This window comes from Palaemon carinicauda, chromosome 8, assembly GCF_036898095.1.
Source record: "Palaemon carinicauda isolate YSFRI2023 chromosome 8, ASM3689809v2, whole genome shotgun sequence".
Taxonomy (NCBI): domain Eukaryota; kingdom Metazoa; phylum Arthropoda; class Malacostraca; order Decapoda; family Palaemonidae; genus Palaemon; species Palaemon carinicauda.
In genome coordinates this window covers 156,875,947-156,895,744 of record NC_090732.1, presented here as the reverse complement: position 1 = coordinate 156,895,744, position 19,798 = coordinate 156,875,947, and the positions used below count along the sequence as shown (strand labels likewise).

General features: G+C 40.1%; 1 protein-coding gene across 1 annotated transcript in view; it reads left to right on the top strand.

Annotated features, from left to right (window-relative positions):
* Positions 1-19,798, top strand: part of LOC137646049 (mediator of RNA polymerase II transcription subunit 23-like) — a 714,542-nt gene that overhangs the window by 674,626 nt on the left and 20,118 nt on the right. The window contains exons 24-26 of the mRNA XM_068379200.1: positions 98-218; positions 1,420-1,586; positions 7,916-8,069. Of these exons, the coding sequence (XP_068235301.1) occupies positions 98-218; positions 1,420-1,586; positions 7,916-8,069 (442 nt within the window). The remainder of the gene's footprint in view (positions 1-97; positions 219-1,419; positions 1,587-7,915; positions 8,070-19,798) is intronic.

Below are 19,798 nucleotides of genomic sequence, written 5' to 3'. Positions count from 1 at the left end.
CAAAGCATTTTTCAAAACGTTGCCTGTATTTCTGCACTATTGCATATAATTGCATAGATTTGTTCATATATTGTCTTATACATAGGTTATCTTCCAGGTACTGTAACATTCCTATGGGTGAAGTCATGGAATGGGTAAATACTGTTGGATTGCTGCTGACATGGTTACCTGAACCTTATTGGCTAGTCATTCATGATCGGATTGTTGAACTTCTCCAGGCAAGTATTTTACATTATGTTAATTACTTACAAGTTATCACAGAGCACCTAACAGATATCCTTCTTACCTAAAGCTATTATTTTTTATTCTATTTTTTTGTGGATTAGTTTCATACACTGTACTGTACATCATGAACATCCAATCAAAGATATGATATTCAGTTTGGAAGTGTCAGGAGTACTCCTTCCCTCCCCCACTTTACTCAAGTTAGAAATTTTACATATAAAAACCATTTCATATAGTTTACAGATTCTTGAATCATTCTTAATCAAATTGATTTTTCTTGTCCATTATATGGTAATATTCTAAATTTCTAACCCTGTATCCTTTGTGGTTTAATTTTATTTTACTTTCATAGATACTGTGTTATGTTTCTAGTAGTCTACTAATGACACACTTGCCAGTTTTAGAAAATAACTGCCCGGCACACAGATACAACGAGAGAGAGAGAGAGAGAGAGAGAGAGAGAGAGAGAGAGAGAGAGAGAGAGAGAGAGAGAGAGAGAGAGAGAGTGAGTGTGAGTGTGTGTGTGTGTGTGTTTGTGCTTTTTGAAAATGATAAAATTTCACGAATGTACAGCAGATGCAAATAATTTAATAGGACTTCCCATTTTTTACCAATTACTTGTGAAAGAACCACTGATATTAAGTTTCTATCTGTTTTCGCCGTGTCTTCCCGACATTCAGTGCTCAAATCTTACTAGTACATTTTATTCTATTAAGATAAAAATGTTTCAACTTTTACATTCCGTATCTTCGTAATTATAGACCCTTTCCTTAGTCACTCAATTGGCATTATCTGAAGTTATTTCTAAAAGCTTGTGATTTTTCATTATTGTTTAGATTAATAAAAAGTAAAACATAAATTAATCAACTTCTGTCTTGAAAGTATTTTATCAAGTCTATGTAAGTGTAGAAATTCTTGATACATATGTAAGCTAGTCCTTACCTTGGCGACTTCTTTACTGTATTGTACTTCTATCTGTTAGACAAAGACTTTGAGTCTGGAAACATTAAGGACCGTAGATGTAAGCATGTCTAAGATTGATGGATTTGTATGAAAAAATTGTTTTAAATATTCTGTATTTAGGAAGGTATTGTATGCCTTATTGGAAGGTATTGTATGCCTTATTAATGTTCATGCAGATTTTATGATTTAATGTAATAAACTTTTTCTACTTATTATATTTTGTGATTTCAGAAACCTTGTTTAATCACCTGTGGTGATGGGATTTTGGATCCTTTTACATTGCTGAATTTAGATCATTTGGAGGCAACTGGCTGTGATCTGAGTGTTGCTCTCACAGTGGCAGTAGCTCATTCTTTCTGGCACCATGCATCATTTGGTCAAGTTGGCAGAATTCCACAGTTAGTACAGTATTGCTAGTTTTTATATATAAAATTCAGTGCTATATATTTTTTTCCCTTTTAAAAGCCCTTTATATCCAGTTGACAGTGTTTGGTGAGACTTGTGCCATTATAATGTATATATTAGCTGCGTTGCGCTCTATAATGCCAAAATACAATAAACATCTATCTTATTTTACTTTATTGATTCATACAAGACACTGTTAACGTAGTTTCAAAATACAATAAAAATATATCTTATTTTTAGATTCATATAAGAAAAAGTTAACCTAATTTCAAATGTCCTGAAACAAATTTGAGATAAATATTGTTTGAGACTTGTAGTTTGTTTCAGGTAAGATTTATAAATTATATCAAATTCAAAGTAAGGCTGGTAATTCAAGTTCCTGTTTGGTGTTAAAGCCATCTATCCCAAAAGACAGATCATCAGCAATCTAGCCCTGGATTACTATGATTCCTACCTTTGAACCTGTCAGCAAGGAATTTAGAGATTATTTTAAAAAATATCTTAATGAATTCTTTTAAATATTTTGACTGGTAGTGTTAAAAGATATACTATATATGATTAGCTTGAAGGTTTTAGCCTCAAATGATTGTTAATCTATTTATTGGAAGTTACCATTTATCTAAATGAGGTAATTTCCAGTTAAGTATTTTTAGATATTGGTTATTTTTTGATAATATGAAGTTAGACAAGGAAATACTGATAGTAGGGAACAATGGTGGCTGTGTTCTCAGACATAAGTCATCACTAGAATACTGTACCAGACATTCAAGATTCAAATTAAGTTCTGGATTATCTGATCTTTTTTGAAGACCAGTTTAGTCTAGAAGGGCTTCCAAGGCTATAATCCTTTCATTACAAGGCAGCAGATACACAAACAGTAGTTATATGAGATTTGTCACCATCAGATATACATGCATACAGTACTTATCTATGATAACCTACATTTCTGTTTGTTTTATTGTTGATTACAGAATAAACTTTTCTTAACTTTGCTTTATTTTCTATTATACTCCACTCTAAACAACTAAAATCTTCTTTCCATTCATTTTGAAGTTTATAGAATATTTTTTTTGAAATTTTTTTTATATAATTTTACTCAAAATAATGGTAAAGCACTGTAATTTTATGAGTAAAAAGACTATATTCATTGAAGTGACTATGTTATTCCATACTAATTCCCCGATAAATAGCCGTCGAATGCTATAGAACTACTAGTCAGTATTAATGGACTGTACGTTATAAAGAAATGTCATGAAAATATCCATTTGTTTCCTTTGACACAAGAAGTATCCTATAATGTATGATTATAAGGTATACAATGAAAAAACTTATCTTCTGATAACAAAAGAAACACATTCCTTCCCCCTAGAGAGAGAAAAGGAGAGACAGATGTTATATAAATTTAGTTCATTAGACTAAAGGTTCGTTTATTCTAATGTCGGTCCACCTTGTGTGTGATTGACGCGGTGAACTGGATAATTCCTGCTTTGTGTGTTTCAAGGGTTTGGAAATAGGGAATGCTTACGTAAGCACATTGAAAATACTGTGTAGAACGTCAATGAATTGAAATAATGACAATAGGCTAATTCTTTCAAATTCCGTCTTCAAAAATAGTAGTTACTGTTACAGTAGAGAATAGGTTTCTTTGTAGTGTGAGGGTTATTAAATATTATTTAGACAAGACTGCAGATAATAGGGGTATTGTTCATAATCAGTTTCGTCGAGTAAGGATTTCAAATCATCCTTTTATCCAATAAGGCTGTGTCCTTTCCGGTTAAAGCTTGGTTACAAAGGTTCCTAAGGAGTAGGATCCAAGTCACATGAAAGACTTAACGGTTAAGGTTCATGATATTAGAAGTTCAGCAACATCTTTTAAATTTTGTTGGAATTATTCAAAGAGTTTTAGCAGTAGCTCAGTGGCTTACCGAATCTATATTAATTTTATTTTGAATGGTTTTTTTAGTGAGTTTCTAGACTGCAAGGTGATTTTATGGTACAGTTATCCATCAGCTATTAATTAATCAACATTCATGAGAATTTCTGTAGAACATATCCACTAAATTTTTGAAAAAAAAAAAAAAAAATTGAGGATTTTACAACTTACCATAGCACCATTTCCTAGTTAGCGATTCTACAATGCGATTTTGTTTGTCTGGCACAATAAATTTTCATATTTTGGGTGTATCATGAAAACTTTTAGGGTAATATTAAATAGCTGTATACAGCTTATTAACCCAATTTTATTACATATTCATATGAATAACCACTAAACCAGTTTTATTTGGCTCCACAAGTTTGTTTACATGAAAGCAGTGTTGCCAAATGTTCATCAAATTTCTGTAAAGAAGCAAAATTTTAGTAATATTTCACAAATACCCTATGTACACATTATTATACAGAATTAATTATTGATCAAATTAAGAATTCTCTAGAAATTCTACTAGGTGGACTATTTTGCTGTTGTTTGTGAGACTAGTTCTAAGTTAGTTTTCTGCTAACTTGATAATACTGCTTTCAACTTGCGGTGAGATGTTTTATCAAGGTCACATTCAGCATTATCTGTTTGTATTATTTAGGAACTTGTGTAACAAATTTATTATCAAAATATCCTTTTATTACAAAATATCGCCAAATATGATAAATTAAATAAATACTGCCCCATGTGGTCACAGAGGCATAACAACAATTAGAATAACCACCAACGTATCCCTACGTGTTGTAAAAGACGAGTAAAAGGGACGGAACGAGAGAACTGGGAACCCCCTCTCCTATGATTTTATTGTTGAGAAATATCAAAGAAGAGTGACTGCTCCTCGCACTCTAGTTTTGGGGTGTCTGAATGTGTGTGGATGTAGTGCAATAGAGTAAAGATGTGAGATTGGAAGTACAGTATGTTTATGAAATTTAGGAATAGAAAGATGGATATATTTGCCCTGTGTAAGACAAAGGTAAAAGGGAAGGGTGAAGTGACCAGTAGAGTGTTTTGGATTGAAAGGGAGGAGAAAGAGATCCTGTGGCTGTATTGGTGAGTGAATGGATGACAGATAACCTAGTGGACTTGTAGGAGGTATCATCTAAGTTAATGTGGACAAGGGTTAGGTTGGGTAGAGAGTGTTGGTCTTTTGTTAGTGTGTATGGGCCAAGTTGTAAGAAAAGTGAATAAGAGCAAAATTAATTATAGAGTGAGTTAACTAGCTGTGTAGAAGGACTGGGTAGAAGGAATTATGAAGTTGTGATGGGTGACTTAAATGTCAGAGTGGGTGTTGGAGAGATAGGTGTCATTGGGAAGTATGGCATACCAGGTGAAAATTGGAATGGTGAGAGACTGGTAGATATGTATCGAACAAGAGCTGGTGATAAGTTGTAGTTTAAAAAAAAAGATAACTATACATGGGTAAGAAAGGAAAAAGGAAGAGTGGTAGAAAGAGCATTAATGGATTATATGTTGATAACAAGAAGGATGTTTGGAAGATTGAAAGATGTGCACATGCTTAGAGGTATGGCTAACGGTATGTCTGATCATTTTTTTATTGAAGGAAAATTAGTTGTATAAGAGTAGTTTCTTGAGTGTGGTTGGGAAAGTGTATGCTGGTGTTAATTAATAGGATTAAGGATAAAACAGAGGATGCAATCTTGGAGTACAGTGTGGTTTTAGAAGAGGTAGGAGATGTATGAATCAGATTTTTACAGTTAGGCAGATATGCGAGAAAATTTAGCAAAAGGCAGGGAGGTGTATGTTGGATTTATGGATCTAGAGAAAATTTACGATAGAGTTGATAGGGAGGCGATGTGGAATGTGATTGGGTTATAGGTTATATGGAATTGGTGGAAGGTTGTTACAAGTAGTAAAGAGTTTCTACATAGGCAGTAAAGCGTGTGATGGGATGGGAAATGAAGTGAGCGAGTGGTTTCCAGTGAGAGTGGGGCTGAGACAGGGATGCGTGATGTCACTATGGTTGTTCAATTTGTTTGTCGATAGAGTTGTGAGAGAAGCGAATGCTCAAATGCTTGGTCGAGGATTGAAACTGATAGGTGAGAGTGATCATGAGGGGGGAGGTAAATCCGATGTGATTTGCTGCTGATACTATACTGATTGCAAACTTGGAGAAGCTGGATCGATTAGTGATAGAGTTTGGAAGGGTTTGTGAGAGAAGGAAGTTGAGTTAATGGGGGTAAGAGTAAGGTTATGAAATGCATGAGAAGGGAGGGTGGTGTTAGGTTGAATGTCATGTTGAATGGAGAGTTACTTAAAGTAAATCAGTTTAAGTATTTGGGTTGTGTTGTTGCTGTAAATGGTGGAGTGGTAGCAGATGTACATCAGAGCATGAATGAAGGATGCAGTGTTGGGGGCAGTGAAGGGAGTGGTAAAGAATAGTGTGTTAGGAATGAATGTAAAGTGAGTTCTGTATGAGAAAGTGATTGTACCAACTGTGATGTATAGATCAGAGTTGTGGGGAATGAAAGTGACGGATAGAGAAACTAAATATGTTCGAGATTAAGTGTCTGAGGTGTATGGCTGGTCTATCGTGAGTAGATAAGATTAGGAACAAATTAGTGAGGGTGAGAACCGTTGTAACAAATAAGTTGGCAGCTAAAGTGGATGTGAATGTGCTGAGGTGGTTTGGCCATGTAGAGAGAGTGGAAAATGGCTCTGTGGAAGAAGGTGATGAATGCTAGAGTTGATGGGAGAAGTACAAGAGGAAGGCCAAGGTATGAGTGGATGGATGGAGTGAAGAAAGCTCTAGGTGATTGGAGGATAGATGTAAGATAGGCAAAAGAGCGTGCTAGAAATAGGAATGAATGGTGAGCAATTTTGACACAGTTCTGGTAGGCCCTGCTGCTTCCTGCAGTCACCTTAGTGTCTGCTGAGGTAACAGCATTAGGGGATTCAGCATATGAAGCTTCATTTGTGGTTGATGACAAGGAAGGGTGGGCTGTGGCACCTAGCAGCACCAACCAAACTGCTGAATCCGTCATCAGGCTGGGAGGAGCAAAGAGAAGAAAATTCCCCTTTTGTTGTATTTTATGTTGGCTAACCCCCAAAATTGGGAGAAGTACCTTAGTAAATAGAATAAAAATTAATATATTCTAGTGTCGTCTGATAGACTGCGGTTGGTTAGCATATTTGTGTATAGATGGAGTTGGTTTTTCATCAGCTGATCAAAATAAATACATCTCTAGTTACCTTCAATAAACAAAGTGTAGTATGTAAATAAATTTACCTTTATTACATGTGAATGATAATTGTAGGCTTAATTTTACATGTGTGGCTCGTACATTTTCAAGTTAAAAACACAGTAAATTACTGTACAATAAATTAACTACTGTTGAAAATATGAGCAAGTTGAAGAAAATGGTTTGGTTATGTATGATAGAAAACATACTGTACCTCTTTATAGTAAGGGTGACATTAATCGAGCACAATACGTACAGTATTTCATTATGAACAGTATTGTACTATATGGATTGGGTTATGGTTATGTGTTAACTGGTTTACATGAGCCACATTTAAAATATTTTTCTGGAAAATGTCTTAAAAATATTCTTAAATGATTTTAAATTGTTTATGATGACATTTCTTGATGTTATTATGCATTTTCAGTATCAAAATAGGCAATTTTAAACATTTTAAAATGGCATTTTAAGTATTCAGGAATTTGCCCTATTGGCGCAGGAAGGTCTGGTCCCTAACGTTAGTCCCGTGAGTCAGGGGGATAACTGTATTTATTAAGTATTATTAAGACTAAATTTCCTATTTCTTTTACTTCATGGGCCTACCTTCATTAGAGTACGAATCAGGAAGGTTCATGGAAGCACAGTAAACAAAATTTATATATATATATATATATATATATATATATATATATATATATATATATATATATATATATATATATATATATATATATATATATATATATATATATACTCACTTAATGTCATATGCATGCCTACCCTCTTCCCCACGGACTAGTCATGTCAGGAAGATGGGAGATTAGTTTTGACTTTGAGACAAATGCAAAAAAGATAAAACGTACCCAAGCAGTAGCTATTACCTTCATCACTAGATTATCTCTGTACTGGGCTAGAGTCCTAAACCTATAGATAGGAAGAAAATTAGAATTTTATATTTTTGAATGTCAATATAAGCCAAGCTTTGAGAGAGAAGTAGTTGAATTATCAAGCGAGTATAGAAATAAATTAAATTTTATTCCTGCAATTTAATTTTTCCATTTTTTGATCCTTATGTTAGTTTTTTTTAATTATTTTTCTGGGAGTGGTTTTTGTGATGAGAAATTTTTGATGTTCTTTTTATCTTTAGGCTTTTGCGAGAACGTGTTCGCCCTATCTTGACCACAGAAGAGCAGTTGGTAGTTGTATATCATCTCATCGGACCGTTTTTGCAGCGCTTTAACAACGAGGTTGCACGCAAAGTTTTTGATGTAACTATTGAACTATATGAAGCATTGGCTAAGGTAAGTCATGTAGTAAACTTTTGAAGCTATATTGTATTACAAACTTTTAAAGGTTTAGAAATACAGACAGTCCCCAACCAATAAAGACACTGGGAACCAAGAGACCGTTCGTAGCTCGAATTGTTCGTAAATCGTTTCTGTACAAGTACCCCTAGGGTTAAATTTTTGCCTAGGGTATGCATAGCCTAACTCAGATGCCTACAATGTTCAGAATTCAACAAATAATTCACTTACAAAATTAGTATCATGTTATTACAAATGATGTTTGACTTACTTTATTACCTTACATTACTGTATATGATAATATAAAGTATGTTTTTATAAAAAAAGAAACATACAAGTACAGTGGAACCTCTACATACGAATTTAATCCGTTCCAGAACCAACTTCGGATGTAGAAATTGTTCGGATGTCGAAACGAATTTTCCCATAAGAATACATTGAAATAGGATTAATCCGTGGTTGAGCCCAAAAACCTATGATAACTTCTTAATAAACTACTACACATAATTTTCCCATGAGAATAATTAACACTAAATTAGATAATTGACATGTAAATAAGAAGAATAGACATGTAAATAAGAAGAATTAGCAAAAAAATGATAAATAAGAAACGGGTTTTTAGCGTCACTTTACCTTAGAAACTCCAGCGCAGGTGTTGTTCGTCTTTGCTACGCAGAGAGGAGACGGACGGACGGCGAGGAGGTAGAGAGGTTAACTACGATAAACGTAACACTACCGTAACTTATTCTAACTTACACTAAGTGAACTTTAACATAACTTAGCTTATTTTATTTTTATTTTTATATTTTATATTTTTTTTTTACATTTTCTTTTTTTCTCTTTGATGATTACGTAATTTTAATCACTATCACTTACATTTAAAATTGACTGAATTTCTTTTGCTTCACTCTTTTCCGTTTTCTGTGTTTCACTTTCTTCCGCTTCACTCTTTGCCGTTTTCTTCGGTTCACTTACATCCTCTTCATTGCGAGTTCGCTTCGCAGTTTTTTTTAAAGAAAGCATCGATAGATAATTGCATGGTACGGCTTTTCAGAATGTTTCGAAAGTGAGTTAGGCAAACATCATCGAATTGAGAAACTACACGACAAACCTGCAATTTCTTTGGATGGTATTTGTCGATGAAGTCAACCACGTCTTGATATTTTCCTAACACCTCTTTTATTTGCGCTGAACCTAACACATGTTCTACCTCCTCGCTCTCTTCCTCGTCATCACTCATGTGCTCCGACATAGCATGGAGTTCCATGAGCTCATCCGTCGTCAGTTCGTCGTGATGTTTGGCGACGAGTTCCGTAACGTCATCTGCGTCTACCTCCAGACCCATGGACTTGCCAAGGGAGACGATTTCCTCTACGGCTTCCGCTGCACCGACCACGGGATCAGGTTCGGGGTCAAAACCCTCGAAATCTCGGGGAGAAACTGCATCAGGCCACAGCTTCTTCCATGCAGAATTGAGGGTCCGTCGAGTTAATCCCACCCAAGCCTGATCTATGATCTTCAAGCAGTGCACGATGTTGAAGTGGCCCCTCCAAAATTCACGCAGAGTTAAGTTGGTGCTTTGCGTGACATTAAAGCACTGCTTGAATAAGTGCTTGGTGTACAGCTTCTTAAAATTAGAGATGACTTGCTGGTCCATGGGCTGGAGGATAGAGGTGGTATTTGGTGGAAGATACAGCACCTTTATGAACTTGAATTCATCGAAGATATCATCTTCAAGTCCGGGGGGGGTGAGCGGGTGCATTGTCAAGGCATAGCAGGCCCTTTAAAGGCAATTTCTGCTCATAAAGATACTTCTTCACAGAAGGACCGAAAACTTGGTTTACCCATTGCACAAAGAATTGCCTAGTGACCCAGGCCTTCGAGTTGGATCGCCAGAAAACATGAAGCTGATCCTTATCGACGTCGTGTGCTTTAAAGGCCCTAGGTTCTCCGAAGGGTAAACAAGCAAGGGCTTGACTTTAAAGTCCCCGCTAGCATTGGCACATAGAGCAAGAGTCAACCGATCCTTCATTGGCTTATGCCCAGGCAATTTCTTCTCTTCGGCAGTGATGTAGGTTCGACTCGGCATCTTCTTCCAAAACAGCCCGGTTTCATCACAATTGAACACCTGCTACTCTACGTAGCCTTCTTCCTGCACGATCTTTTCGAAATTCTTAACAAAGTCAGCTCCAGCCTTTGTGTCCGCACTAGCAGCCTCTCCGTGGCGAACAACTGAATGAATCCCGGACCGTTTCTTAAATTTCTCGAACCAGCCACGAGATGCCTTGAAATCATCTGAGGAAGGCTCGGTTGAACTCTCCCCAGCATCACCCCCAGAGCTCTCCTCCTTCAAGTCCGTAAAGATGGCGTGCGCCTTCTCGCAGATAACGGTTTCGGTGATGGTGTCGCCAACGATCTCTCTATCCTTAATCCACACTAGTACAAGTCGTTCCATCTCTTCTATGATAGGGGTACGGCGTTTGGAAATTATAGTGATCCCCTTAGAAGGTTTCACTGCTTTAATAGCTTCCTTCTGTTTAAGGATTGTCGAGATCGTCGACATATTACGGCCATACTGTTTAGCAAGTTCACTCACGCGGATGCCACGCTTATGTTTTTCAATAATTTCCTGCTTAATTTCTATAGAAAGCATTTCCTTCTTCCTTTTCTCACCACTACCACTACCACTGGCAAAACTAAGCCTCTTGGGACCCATACTTTACGTAAATTATCGTTAATGGATGCACGTAAAAAATCACGATTAAATCACGATTAAATCACAGTTAATATCAGAACGCACAGAGCACAACCGCAAGAAGCCGACGAGAACAGAGGACTGACCCAAGCCGCGCTAATTGAGCGTCCCTCCGAGGTCGATGTGCTGCCTTCTATCGGCGGAAATAAAAAACACTTCAGGCGCTATGAGCACCGACTACGCGTACGAGTATTGTTTACTTTGGGTGTCGAAAAAAACATTCGGGTGTACAGTCGGAACGTGTTCGAATTGTACTTCGCGTGTCGAAAAATTCGGATACAACCGGTACGACGAAAATTGCTTACTTCGTGTGTCGAAATAAAATTCGGGTGTAGAGTCAAAAATTTGCTCAAATTTTACTTCGGATGTTGGAAAATTCGGATGTAGATACGTTCGGATGTAGAGGTTCCACTGTAGTTGTATGAGCGTGATATGTTTGTATACTACCATAGTGTTTTAGCTTTAAATAAACGTACAGAAGGTTATTTTATAATTTTACCAAATTTTATACGAAAATCTGTGTATTTATCTACTAAATGAAGGCTTTTGATAGAGTTAAATAAAATGTAGATGGATAGTTTACTGAATTATTTTATTTGCTGTTGCTTGGACCAGAGTAGGGTGTCAGCTGCCATTTGTATTGTATTGGTTCATCACCATCAATGTAATCGGCTGATGCGCAACACACACACAAACTCAAACATTGTGCAGTCTTGTTAGTCAAGGAATTTTAGCTAAATCGACCCTACTAAATTGCAGGAAGTTCAAATTTGGCTCAGTTGTATATTGACCTGCACTGATTAAATATTAAAAGTCCTTATATATTGAAGCTGTGCTTTGGCTGCCATATTGGAAAATGGTGGCTGATTTTCATATTTTTGTGTTTATGTGATAAACTGTTTAAATTACAGAAAATATGCTGAAATGAAGAAATATTCCTAATTAAAAATAGAAATAGATTATTGAATAAGGTTTCTGGTAGGATGAAAAATAAATAAGTTATAGTGAAAAAGATATTTTTCTCCTAGGCATACCTGCAAAACAGTACGCATTATCAGGTTATACAGGAAAGAATGATAACCGTTTAAAAATTGATATACATATGTGTGAAATCATTATCATAAAATATCTGCAGTCACTATTTCAGTCTTTATGGAAAATTCTGATACTAAAGTATACCAAAATAACAACAGACAATTTCTAATCTAAATGAAATCAAACATCAGATCAGTTCAATTTATGTAATAACTAGTTTAAATAATTTTCTGAATTACCAGAAACACTTATCTGCCAGGTTACATAAAAATATCTAGTGAATATTAACTAATTATACTGTTACCACAAGTAAGCTCTACTTCAGTAGCAAGTAGCGCACACTTACTGGGTCTAGCCGTAAAGGTAAGATTCAATGCTCTCCTCACGAGCGCGAATAAGAGTTATCACTGATTCTCGCCAGCACTGGCCAGCGAGGAGAGCCTTCGCTGATTCTGGCTAGCGCTGACCGGTGAGAAAGGGTTCGACTTGCGAGGAGAGCCTTTGCTGATTCTCGCCAACACTGGCTAGTCAGAAAGTGTTTGCTGGCAACACGAATCTCCCTAGTGTATGTGTATTTTGCATTCTGGGTTATCACCCTTACATGCGAGACTATGCTTCTGCGTGTGAAACTTTCATCCCTGATAAGTTTTACATAACTACAAGCATTCGTTAAAACTCCATAAAAGGCTGAAACGAGCTCCTTCTGTGGCGTATGTGCTCTTGCTAAGATAAAACCTCAGGATTATTACCACAAATACGGTTTATTACCACAAATACGGTTTATTACCCATTACTTGAGTCAGCCACATCCAGTCATTGTGTCCCTGGGCACAATAAATTCTTGTTAGACGCCGAGCCTCGTGAAAGATAATCGCCTTGTTTCCCAACAGAATGGAGAGCTCTTCGGAGCACTCGCATAACGGGCTTGTGAGATATACTCTTACAAGGTTATTATCTCAAGCCTTTAGTCCCAAGGGAACAGTAATAGCTCCTGCTTATGTTTACGTGCAATAGCAAGTGCCCCCCCCCCCACAAGACGGCCAGACAAACATTGGCAGCTTCTCACTATGTTTACGAACGATAGCAACCCCCATACATAAGGCGGCCAGACAAACTTTTTCAGTTTCTTATTACATTTACGAACGTTAACAATCCCCGCCCACAAGGCAGCCAGATAAACTTTGTCAGCTTCTCATTAGGTTTGTGAATGTTAGCAAGCCCCGCCCACAAGGTGGGCAGGCAAACCGACGGAGGTGTGATTGCTTCATTAGCTGTACAGTATGTTTTGTTTTGTGGGCACATGCATTCACAACTTAGAAAAGCTACAGCTAGTCAACGATCAAATTCTTTGGGCAATAATGTTGCGATTCGTCGCACATACAGTACAGTACATTATTTCCGCAAGCGGGCTCAGACTCGTCACACGATTACCCAAGGCAATGAATTTACACGTGTCCGCAACTGGACATGTGCATAGGCGAGCAACTGATCTTTCTGCCGACAAGGACTATAGGCCATATTAAAATTAGGACTCATATCTAATAAATCATTAGTGTTGATGGCTTTATTCCTTACGAAAAACCAGGTTATGCATTCCTCTTCTACCTTTCCATAACCAGACATACTGTGTATGCGATCTGCCTTCATCCCAGGCAGTTCCTTCTTAAATTTCTGATCGGAGGTCTTAGTTTTTAAAAAATACTGAGACCAAAAACTTCACATAAGCGAATCTCTATAGTGGATGGGAACATTCGAAACTTATGCCAGCTTTTGCTGATCAGAGACAAAGAAATACAAACATTTTTGTTGATCATAGGAAGGAGGTCTCTTGTGTCGAGTTTATCAACGTTCTTCAACAGATTCCGGACACAACTATAATTCGGGGTATGCCTGTATCATTGTTCTCCTCCCCGGTATGTGTTACTGGTCTGTAAATGGACTTACACTTACATTACCTGTCCAACAATAGATTAAAGATACGTTTCATTCTTACTTTTCGGGGATAGTTGTGTGCAATCAGTCATTACCAATCGGTCTCTTGCCCGAAACCAGTCACTAAGGAGATTTGCTGTAATAACATCTTCCTTTATGGAATACTGGTTACTCTGGTTTACCGATCAGTAACTTACATACTCGGCAAACTCCCACTGGATTGGTGGCAGTTGGAGGAGAAGATTCTACCCCCTTCTTCTTAGCAGGTGCATGCAACTGGTTGCATGTCTTGACATCAATTTGAGATGTTACTTGCTACACAATCTCTAGGCCTCTCAGTCGGAAACCGAGGAGAATTGACTTTTCGCTTGAGAGTTAAGGTCGCTTGTTCCACTCAATGGAACTTGCTACCCCTGGGGGGCACAGCAGTCACAATGCCGGGGTATTGTTGACCACCTTACTAGGTAATTAGTTGACTAGATAGTCCAGAGCCCTTCCCATTTTCTGATGATAGGCGGGGTAAAAATTTTTCCTCACGGATAAGATGCTGGTACAACCTCTCTCCCGCAGTCTTAAATAGCCTTTCATGGACGAATGCCTCCTCCTGTAGGAGCACATACACTACCCACCAGGCTGCTATGGGAGACAGGTTGTACAAAAATAGCCTGGGTCATCCTACTCAGGCATGAACACAGACTTTATTTTTGCAAGGAAATTTTGTGCGGTGTTGCATACCCATTCACTGAGCAATGTTAGCAGGCGAGCTCATCTGCTTAACTAAGAGGCACGCCTCTCTTCTGCTAGACATAGTGCTCTCTCGGGCAAGTCTTTCTATCAAGACCGACACACTCACAAGGAGCATTGTCCAAAGTAAATGTGAGTTCTACGTCACAGTAACCAGGCGAACTAAGAAAGGCATGCACAGGTAGATCTGTTGCCAGTGCGCAGTTCCAGCTCTCACCTTGTGAGAGTATGCTCCCAGTTGGGCAAACTGGAAGGAGGGCACTTTACCTGTTTTCACCCTGCGATTGCGGACACACTTCGCAAGCGCACACAGGTAGGAGTTACCTGTAAGAACTGAGAAAGACTCGCTTTTTCACCTCATACCTCCCAAGCACACGCTCCCAGTAGGACAAACTGGAATAGGTGCAGAAGCCAGCGCACTTTACCAGCCTTCGCCTAGCCAATGCTCTCCCTTGCGAAGAGGCATGGTAGGTAGCTTCCCCTTCACAGACTTACCATCCTCAGACTGTTCTACCTTTGGTCAAGACCACACTAAGCAAGGTCTTTCCATCAGGGGATCGAGTACCATCCGAGGATCGGATAAAGAGACAAATGGATAGCCTAGAGCTTTTGCCTGAGAGGCATATTGCTAGGGCATCTAAAATTCTCGAGAAATTAGGGCCCCACGTCTGTCTCCACATACGGTCTTTATAATGACAGCTGATGACCTGGTCTCAGCACAGAGACCCACCGAGTACCCTAGTACCAGTGGGGCCCGAGCAGAAAAGAGACCTGAGGTGGTGGGGGTTAGACACCAACCTCCTCAGAGGAGTAGATCTTTCTCTCTCCTCCCTTGGATTTGTTGCTCTTTACAGACGCATTAAAAGAAGGTCCACTTGGAAGGCGCATAGAAGAGGTCTAGTCAGGGCTGACTTACACATAGTTATCATGTTGGCAGCCAGGCCTTGTCCATAAAGGTGGATAAAGAAGGACAGACAGAAGTCTATTGAGATTTCTTTCGGTCTTTTTGCTTTAACGAAAGCAACCCACTTTTTCCAAGACGATTCATATTGTCTTCTGGATGACTTTGACTTTTATTCTTCTAAGAAGTCTATGCTGCCTTTTGAGATCGCAAATCTTTTCTTAACCGCTAAAGCATGAAAATCATGAGATGAAGGTTTTTGGTTCTCTGTGATGAAGCGAAGACAGTCGACTTCTGAACCAGTTGAGATAGAGCTGGGTTCTGTAGAGGGACCAGCCTCAGCTTCAGTTCCATCACCAGGCCACTTGGGGGCCACTAGAGCCACCGTTCCCTTGAAGGATCTCAGCATGTTGAGGACCTTCAGTAGGAGATTGGTTGGAGGGAACAGGTAAATCCGGGTCCATTCGTTCCAATCGAGGGACATGGCGTCCCCTCCGCCAGAGGGTCCTTGTGGCTACATATCGAGGTAGTTTCTTGTTGTCGCTCGTCGCGAAGAGGTCGATCTGCAGTTCCGGGACTTGTTCCAAGATGAAGGAGAATGAGTCTGCATCTAGGGACCATTCTGACTCTATCGGCTTTAGCCTGGATAGAGCGTCTGCTGTCACATTGCAGAACCTTTGTAGGTGAACTGCTGATAAGTGCCATCTCTTCTTTTTCGCTAATCGAAAGATGGCTAATATCACATGGTTGATGTGGGGTGATTTCGAGCCTTGTCGGTTCAGACATCTCACTATCACTTCGCTGTCCAAGATCAGCCTGATGTGGACTGATCTGCGAGGGGAGAGTTTTTTTCAACATCAAGAGGACTGCCATGGCCTCCAAAATATTGATGTGAAAGGTCTTGAACAGAGATGACCAAGTCCCTTGGACTTTCCTTTGATGGGTGACCTCCCCATCCTTCCGTCGAGGCATCCGTGTGGATGATCACAGATGGTGGAGGTGGTAGCAAGGGCACGGTCCTCGTTAGGCTCTTGGCCTTCAACCACGGCTTGAGAAGTGATCGTAGTAAGGGAATGGAGAGGCGGCGTGACATCAAGTTCCAATGGATTCCCTGCCATTGAAACTCTTGAGCTGGAGAGAGTCAAGACTTCTTGAAGTTGATCTTGAATCCCAGATGTTCCAGGAACTGTATCACTTTCTTGGATGCTTGCAGACAAGCCGTCTTGGATGCTGCCCACACCAGCCAGTCGTCCAGGTACGCTGCTACCTGAACACCTTCTAGGCGTAGTTATTGAACAACTGCGTCTGCAAGTTTCGTGAAGTTCCTTGGGACTATGTTTAGTCCAAAGGGAATGGCTCTGAAGACATACTTTTTCTTCTGTAACTTGAATCCTAGGTAGGAGGAGAGGGGGCGGCTGACTGGGAGGTGCCAGTAAGCATCTGCCAGGTCTATTGAGACTTTGTACGCCCCTTTTGGCACAGGGTCCTTATGTGTTGAAGGGTTAACATCCTGAACTTGCTGTTCTCTATGAACTTGTTGAGTGGCGACAAGTCCAGAATGACTCTGCGTTTGTCTGAGTCCTTCTTGGGAACACAAAACAGCCTTCCCTGGAATTTGATGGACTTTGCCCTCCTTATCACCTGTTTGCTCAAGAGTTCTCGCGTATATTCTTCCAGAATGAGGGTGAAGTGTTGGAAGAATTGAGGAAATGATGGTGGAGACTTGTTCCATTTCCATCCTAGTCCCTTCTTGATTAGGCTGTGAGCCCAAGGATCGAAGGTCCAACGATCCCGAAAGTATTGGAGCCTCCCTCCTACCTGAAGCATCTTATTGCTTCGGTTGTCCGGAGGGTTCACCTCCGGAGGGATGTCTTGAGGAACCCCGTCTGGAATCTTTACCTTTCGGCCGAAAGGTAACGGTTTGTCTTTAAACCCAGGGTTGAATGTTGGTGACTGGGCAACCACCTGTTGAGGCACCACTTGGAAGGTGGTCTTTGGTTGAGCAACCACTTGGGGGCACTGCGGTCATGGTGACTGTAGGATGTTGCTAGGCAGGCCGAGAAGGAAGTCTAGGCTTCTTCATCTTCCTTTTAGGTTGGGGACCCGCATCGGGGGAAGGCTTCCTCTTTGACAAGATGCCCCACTTCTGGAGAAGGTTCCTATTCTGCATGTTGGCTTTCTCTACTACCTCTTTGACCACTTCATTCGGGAAGAGGTCTTTACCCCAGATGTTGGAAGATATCAGGCTTCCTGGGTTCGTAATTCACTGTTGCTGCAGCAAACACGAACTCTCAACAGGCTCTCCTAGCCTTCATGAAAGCGTACAGGTCCTTCACTAGGGTGGCCACATGCATTTTGGCCAGGACCATTAGCATGTCTGGGGTGCTTTTTTGGCCTGCTCACATCTCTATGCAGTTCTGTAGGGATAAGGATGCAGCAAGTCTTTCCTTCGTCTCTTGTTCCCTGCGCAAGAGAAAGTCAGATAGTTTAGGGAGATTTTCGCTGAACTGTCGTCCCGAGATATCTGAATCCAGTTTCCCTATGGAGAAGGTTAGGTGAACTTCCTTCCATCCCTTCTCTTCCATGGGCAAGGCTAACAACAAGAGTCTACACTCCTCTAGTGCAGGGTATGGTTTGCCTGCCTCCACTGCCTTGGCAACAGCTTTAAATGCCTTCGACGTAAAGGGGAAGGCTATTGAAGCAGGAGCAAGAAAGGTAGGGTGTTTCTTGCTCAAGGCGTACACTTTCGAGTTTGAATAGCCCGCCTTCTTCAGGCTGCTCGAAAAGAGAGCCTGTGCCTTATCGTGGTAAAAAACCATGACCTCCTTCGGTTCCGTCTTCTCTTTTGGCGCTGGCTCATGCTTCAGTCGAATAAAGCAATCAGGGTAAGCATTGAAGCTTGGCCAGAACTGGAGGGTCGTCTAAGGGGACAGCTCCCATCTTCTCAGAGATGTAGAGCTTGCCGTTGGTAATCGGCATATACTCCGCGTGTCTCCAGGGATTCGTCTCAGAGCAGGGTGGGAGGTCTTGGACTTTAAGTCACTTGTAAGACCCTTAGGAGGCGGTGATCCGTGCTTCACGGAGCTCTTTTTCAAGCTTCGCTTCCCTTTCTTCGCCTTGCTTGCGAATGTTCTCCATCAGCGCCGTGATATGAGCCAAAACTGCCTGGCTCATGTTGTCCAATGGAGGGGTCAGAGCAGAAGACGTAGAAGGTGTCAGCTCCAGTGCCGGCACAGGCGGAAGGGATTCCAACTCAGCTTCATCTTCTTCTTCGGGAGGCAGAGTAGACTCCTCCTCGGGATCCTTCCTAAGGAGATCCTTCTCAGTGTCCGAAGACACTTCAGACATCCTTTCCTCCTGGTGGATGTCCATGCCTTGCAACGCCTCACTGACGTCCGTCTCGATGGCAATCTGGACGCAGGGAGGTCCAGGTCGTGTTGGGGGCACGACTGCTTCACTACCTGCTTTAGGGAACAGCAAGTTACGCATTCTTTCATTAGGTAGGTACGGTCCCGGAGAGTTCTTTTGGAACCCTCGTACCCACTTGCGCAGCTTTTCTCATGCTGCATCCCTCGACTCCGTTGACTTGGGGTCGTCGAAACCTTCGGCCACCATGGCCAAGAAGACTTTGCAGTTCTGGGGGTCCCAGTACCGCAGGGTTTTGGTGGTAATGGTGCAGGCGGCATGAGACCTACACATCTTGTGACCACAGAAGTTCCTACTCCTGTGGTTACAGAAGATCACCTCACACTTCATTTTGGGTTCCTCTTGTAAAGAAAGTTAAAATAAATGAATATGTGGTTGTTTATCACTTTTGATAAACAGGTTATGCAAAATATTAATATTTGAACCATTATAGCTTAGGATAGTAAGCTAGAAAGGAAATAGGAAAGACACATACTTGTGTCTCCTATCCAGCCAATTGCTGTGATCTCTCCCAATATTAATGTTAGAATTTTCTTATTAAGAAAACTCAAAAGAAAAGGGTTCTAACCTCTGGGGATAGAATAAGTGTATACTAACACTAACCTTTCTCTAAAGGTTTTAATATTGTGGGGTAAGTTATAAGACTGATTACTATTGAAGGAATACTTCCTTTCAATATAGCATAGGTCTCAACAATAGACTGTGAAAGGACACACAGGGTATGTTGGAAAAATAAACTACTGTATAATTTATACTATAGTTTTCTGTCTGCAGTATACTGTACTATACTGCAAATATACTGGCTACTGTATAATCATATACTGTAGTTCAGCCGGCATGTTGATGGCTAGGCTAGCACCTGGCGGCACCAGTTCAACCGGCATGTAGCCGGCTGGATTAGTATCAGGCGGCACCGATCCAGAATACCTGGCG